Raw genomic sequence first — 6,754 nt, forward strand, 5'->3', positions numbered from 1 at the left:
AGCAGGATAGAGTACAAGATTTTTCTCTCCATCAGGGCGTGCTGAAGTATAAAGGGAGGTTAGTACTTTCCAATACCTCGTCTTTGATACCTACAATCTTGCATACATATCATGACTCTGTGTTTGGTGACCACTCAGGATTCCTGAGGACATACAAAAGAATATCCGGGGAGCTGTATTGGGAAGGAATGAAAATAGCTGTTAAGAAGTAGCTGGAAGAGTGTGTGGTTTGCCAGAAGAATAAATCGATGGCCTTGTCCCCAGCAGGGTTATTAATGTCACTCCTTATTCCTGATGTTGTACGGGCTGACATATCGATGGATTTCATTGAAGGATTACCCAAGGCCAAGGGGTATGATGTGATTTTAGTGGTAGTCGATAGATTGAGCAAGTATGCTCATTTCTTGCCTTTAAAACATCCTCTGAATGCTGGTGTTGAAGAAAATGTATTTTGTAGAGAAATAGTAATGTTGCACGGGGTGCCGAAGTCAATTGTCTCAGACCGAGACAAGGTGTTTGTGAGTCACTTCTGGCAGGAGTTGTTCCGGCTGTCAGGTACCAAGCTCCATCGCAGTACAGTATATCATCCTCAATCGTATGGTCAGACAAATGTGGTAAACCACGGCGTGGAAATATACTTGAGGTGCTTCTGTAGGGATTGTCCTAAAGAATGGATTAAGTGGTTGCATTGGGCAGAATACTGGTATTATACTACGTAAATGTCTCCACTGGTTTTTTCCCTTTTTCAGATTGTGTATGGACGTCAACCTCCAGTGTTGATTTACTATGGTGATGACTACACTGCGAATGCGACTTTGGACCAACAAATGCAAGACAGGGATGCTGCACTGTGAGTACTTAAGGAGCATTTGAGGGTGGCTTAAGAGAAAATGAAGAAGTCTGCGGAGAGGAAACAACGAGATATAGAATTTCAAGCCGGGGATTGGGTATGGCTGAAGTTGCATCCCTATCGCCAAATTTCCGTTCGGCAAAAGCGGTATGTGAAATTATCTCCTAAGTATTATGGGTCATATCAGGTGATTGACAGGGTGGGATTAGTAGCTTACAAGTTGGAGCTTCCGTCAACAGTGTCGATCCATCCAGTTTTTCATGTGTTGCAACTCAAAAAAGTGGTTGGATAGCCAGAAGGAAAATCATTTGTAGATCCTTTTTAGTCAATGAAAATCATACTTGGCTACCTGAACCAGAGGCTGTATTAAGCTCTCGACCTGGGTTGTCACATCGGGGACGTGAAGTTTTGGTGAAATGGAAAGGACTGTTAGAGAATGAGGCGACTTAGGAGGTATTGGATGATTTCCATAATTTTACCTTGAGGACAAGGTAAAGGTGGAGGGGGGAGGTAATGATAGGCCTCCAATTATACTGCAATATCAAAGAAGAAAGAATAGAGGAAATAAGGGGAAATCGGCGGTTGAGTCGGTTAAGGAGGTTGGGGACCACAACTAAACTACTTTTCAATTCTATTGGGAGAAGTTGGGGTTTAAAAGAAGAAAGAAACTAAAAGAGAAGGCATGGAAGATTGAATATCTTGAGTAAGGGGAGTGAACTCTTGAGGGTGGGAGATCGGGGAAGTCTATCATGTAGAATCAGTCGAGGAGTGCTTCATCTACTAGGCGATTGTGTAGAAGAGCTTTAGCGATTGTATAGTATTGGTGAGCGATTGTCGTTAGTAAGCGATCGTGTAGTGTTGGCGAGCGATCGTGTAGAGTTTGTAAGCAATCGTGTAGTGAATATAAACGATCGTTTAGTGTTTGTAAGCGATCATATAGTTGTTGATTGACACTCATCGTTTAATAAAGAGCAAGTTCATCATTTAGCTGTTATGTTATGTGATTGTGTCAATTCATTTAATCAATAATTACCTTTTAAAAAGATCAGTTTCTTTGTTTTTGGAACAGACTCATCGTTAGGTTACAACATGAAATGGTGAAACAAATATTTAACCATTTATCATAGACATCACTGTGAAACAGATCTAACTGTTTGTCACAGACATTCCATCTTTGCTCTCTTGTTTCTGGGCCTGCTCCTGCAATCTAGGCTGCTGTGTTCAAACCCTTAGATTCCCTCATTCATGTCACTTTCATCATTTCACTTTTATGTTGCAGGTCCAAGCTGTGCTAAAGAAGTATGATATACCTTTTATTGCTGATGAGGTACAATTTTTGTCTTCATCATTGTGCATTGTTTACAAGAATGATTTCAGTATAACTCGAGTTGTCCTCAATATATTTTTTCAATAGGTAATCTGTAACTTTGGAAGACTAGGGACAATGTTTGGATGTGATAAATACAATATTAAACCAGACCTCATCTCTAGCAAAGGTGAAGTTCGAATACATTCAACTTTAACAGATACCTTGCTCAGTTAAGGCTTTTCATTGTTTTTATTGAGCCTAATAGTGTGCTGCACTATGTAGGCACTGTCATCAGCTTACATTCCTATTGGAGCTGTTATCATCAGCCTTGAAATATCTGATGTGATATACTCCCAAAGCAACGAGCTAGGTAGATTGCTTATATGTTAAACTAGTTAATCGTGTATAATAATCTTTAAGTCCAGTAACTCACCTATTCTCTTTGTCCAATAATATTACTTCCAGGTTCCTTTTCTCATGGATTTACTTATTCTGGACACCCGGTCTCATGTGCTGTTGCACTTGAAACACTCAAGATCTACACGTATGTTCCTACCCCTGTTCTCTTGGATTTTTACTTTCATTGTTCAGAATGACAAAGAAACCTTAAAAGTGGACAATCATTACAAACATCCATGCATTTTTTGGCACAAGAAAACTGCTACAGTTCATCAAGGTGGATTGGACCTACTTTCGATTTGATTCAATCGGTGTCCTAGTTTGAGGATGTAATCATGATCTGAAGTATAAAATGAATATATGTAATTGTTATGATATGAACTCACATATAGAACACAAAACATAGGTTTAAAATGACACCATATTATTGGTAAGTTTATTTCACTTCATCGTAGGGAAAGGAATATTGTGGAGCAAGTAAATCGCATCTCCCCAAGGTTTCAAGAAGGCATAAAAGCTTTCTCTGATAGCCCTATAACTGGAGAGGTAAGGAGAGTTGCTCACATAATTAAGTTTGATCTATGAATCTGAAGCATCTTCAGTTCTTCAGCAACTAAGATTTTGCAGATACGAGGGACTGGCTTGATGTCTGCCACGGATTTTGTAGACAATAAATCACCAAATGATCCGTTTCCTCCTGAATGGGGTATGTTTTATGTAATTTCCATCGTTATTGATACATCTTAATGGCTTATATCGAGAAAACAGCTTGGTCTCAGAGTCAAGCTTGAATGTCTTGAAGGAACAGGATCATGTCTACTCTCAAGGAACAAATAAATCTTCTAAATGATGGCCAAATTCTTGATGGTACTGGTGAATAGTTGATCAGTTTGTGTCTAAGATATGAGTGATATGTCTATAATCTTGTCCCCTCACCATAACAAAATAAAAAAAAATAAACAGAGAGTATACTTTTTAAGTTATAAAAAGTCTTGGATGTTGTTCATAAATGGCAACTCAAACTACTAGATTCTTAAGATGATGTTTGATATAGATTTCAAAGCAGAAATGCTCTTTTTTTCAGATACATTTCTTGTAATAAAAAGTTCCTTATGGAATTCTTAACAGACATGGCAAAATAAGAAGTAAAAGCTTGTAAAAGTGGCAAATTATCTCACAAAATGTTTAAAGAAAATCAGGGAAGAAATGATCATCTTTTAGCTTCCTTTTCAGCCTTTCTTCTTGCTCGCCTTTCTCTTGAACTCGAAGTCATCTGAAACCCTCCTTTCTGATCCTCAGATTCATCCAAATCTCTGAATGATTTCTTCATAATTCCCCCAATTTAAGAACTCATTAATTGGTTTTATAATTTCAAGTCTAAAAAAGTAAGAAACATGGAAAGATGGGAAGACAGAAGCAGAAAGGCACCTCACGAAGCTCTGAAAAGCTTACGGCGTAGAAGGTAATGGCTGCAGCTGCAACAATGCCCAGCATTGGAATCCCCATTTCCTGCAATCCATCCATTTTCCGCTTCTTTCTCAAGAAATCTGTATTGGAGAGACGATGCTTCAATGATTTGAAGGTAAGTTTTTGTGGAGCTTCCCTTCTAAAGAATGGATAAGATGTACACTGGATATATATATTGAAAAAAAATAATCTTTTTTTTTTTTTTTTTTTAATTTTCACATATTAAAAAAGTGATTATTTATAGAAATCGCAAAAAAAAAAAAAAAAAACAAACAAACAAAACAAAAATGGACAGAAATTGAAACTACTGATAAACTTCTATTAATCTCTATCAATAATATATTTTTATCACTTTCTATCGCTATATCAACATCTATTTGTGATAAACAACGATTATAATGTTGATCACAATTATCTAAAAACAACAAAATTTTCAATAATAATGGTAAGTGTATGTATCATAAACTATTAAAAGTAGGAAAAAAAAAACCAACAAGTAGCAACAACAAAATGGTTATCTATTAGTAGTCTATCATTAATAGACATTGATAGAAAACTATTATTCTTAATCATTGGTCTTCCATTGTCTATGATTATCATTTTAATTACTATTTTGGAACTAGCAATAAAACTACTATAAACTATTATCACTTGGTCTATAATTTAGCCTTTCATTGTCTATCATTGTCATTATAATTGACATTTTTGAACTAGCAACGAAACTATAAATAGAGAAGGAGGAGGAGGATAATTAAATTTGGAAAATATCAATATCACTTATAGACACTGATCTATCAATGTCTATCAGTGTCTATTATTGATAGTTCTAAAATTTTGTTATATTTTGTAAATATTTTGGTTTATTTTTCTATATTTAAAAAAAAACTCATTAAATTTTGCTATTCAATTATGCTATTTGTATAAATATTTTCTCTTATTTTTCGATTTTTGGAAAAAAAAAAAATTGGTCCTTTTGAAGGATTGGTTTCAAATATAGAAAAATGAACAAAAATATTTACAATTAACTGTGAAATATCATAGTCTAACTATGATAAACCGCGATAGACTGTGATATTTTACTATTATTTGTAAATATTTTTAGCAGTTTTGTCATTTAAAGTATTTTTCCCATTTTGAATCTAATTTCTATTTCATCCTCAAATTTCAAAATTTTATTAAATTTTGAGTTTACACTATAATTCACATGTTCCAAAATGTTATAATTTTTACCAATTTGGTCATTAGATTTCAAAATTTACACTTTTAACATTATTTTTTTTTACTACAAAATCACCTTCCGTCCTCAGTGCTAATTTCTATTGATTAGTTTAAAATAATTAAAAGAATTCTAATTAATTAAGTTTCACTAATTTACATCACTATTAGAACTAAATTTAAGTCAATGCGAGCATGATTCAACTAATATAAGCTTGTACTATCAATCTCGAAATAGGAGGTTCGATTCCCCCACCTTACATGTTGTAAAAAAATTTAATTAAAATTTTATAACATAATTATTGTAAAATAATTGTTAGATATTATCATAAAAAATTGAAAGTGAGTATTTATGGAAAAATCAATATTAAAAATGTAAATCTTGAAATTTAGAGACCAAATTGATACAAAGCTCAAATCTCAAGTGTAAATTTGTAACATTTGAAACTTGGGGGCTTGAAAATAAAACTCAAAATTTAAGAACTAAAAAAATAACATTGTGAAACCTATGGACTAATATATATATATATTCTTTCTTTTTTTTATTAATAATTTTGGGTAGATTTATAATAATAATAATAATAAAAAATGCCCTTCAACTTTGTACTTTCTACCAAAAATACTTCTAAATTTTTAAAGGTTTCAAAAATACCTATAAACATTCAATAAGAGTTCAAAAACACCAAGGCCAATAGTTTTGGATGGAAATTGTGTGTTTTGTTTAAAAAAATAACCCAATACTTAAAAGAAAGTTAAAAATTAACCTTACATTGTTATTGAAGGAAACGAATCTCGTGTGGAAGCGATAGATCGCATGTGCTTTTAATTTAAGTTTCGAATTTACAAAATAACAAAGAAGGATAAACATATTAACTAAGCATGCAAAAATAAGAAAGAGCTAATACATACCCTTGAAGATTGTCTTCAAGAAATCTCTACGAACGAATCTTCCAGAAGACACCACACCTGGTTACCTTTCTATTCTTCGACAAAAATCTGGATTGTGGGATCCAAAAACTTTTTGGAACAGAGAAAAGAAGAAAAAAATATAGAGAGATTTTTTTCCTTCTATGTTCTAGAGAGTTGGAGATTTTGAGAAAGAAAAAACTCTTCTTTAGATTATGTTAAAAAAAAAAAAAACTATTAAGCTTTTCTCATGAATCTACATTAAGAAGAGAGGAGGAGAGGAGTAACAATAACTCCCAATGCGAGTAACAATAACTCCCCATGCATGATAAAAAAAAAAAAATAACTCCCCTACACGGGTGCTCAATGGCTCTAGGATGCACTTACCTTGCCTATGCGATGGGTGCTCGTGGCCACAATCTTCAACGCGCCTCTTCCGTTGCACACAGCCTGTCGCGCACTTTGCGTGCACACTTCGACCAGCACCTGCTTACTCTTGTTGGGGTTGATGCCCTAAAGTCTCGTATCCTGTAGTTTGTAAAAAATTTGTACGAACGTTTGTGTTGTATAATATATGATATTTTACTTCACATCTTGATTTTGCTCAG

At 34.1% G+C, this 6,754-nt stretch overlaps 1 protein-coding gene across 1 annotated transcript; it reads right to left on the reverse strand.

The window, feature by feature from the left end:
- Positions 1–3,530: 3,530 nt before the first annotated feature.
- LOC120087738 lies at positions 3,531–4,174 on the reverse strand. Its single transcript, XM_039044628.1, has 2 exons — positions 3,987–4,174; positions 3,531–3,882 (listed from the first exon to the last, which is right to left on the reverse strand). Exons 1-2 carry the CDS (start codon positions 4,080–4,082, stop codon positions 3,769–3,771), a joined length of 210 nt encoding a protein of 69 aa, XP_038900556.1. The 5' UTR covers positions 4,083–4,174; the 3' UTR covers positions 3,531–3,768.
- Between the last annotated feature and the right edge of the window lie 2,580 nt (positions 4,175–6,754).

The sequence above is a fragment of the Benincasa hispida genome, chromosome 1, assembly GCF_009727055.1.
Source record: "Benincasa hispida cultivar B227 chromosome 1, ASM972705v1, whole genome shotgun sequence".
In the NCBI taxonomy this organism is placed as follows: Eukaryota; Viridiplantae; Streptophyta; class Magnoliopsida; order Cucurbitales; family Cucurbitaceae; genus Benincasa; species Benincasa hispida.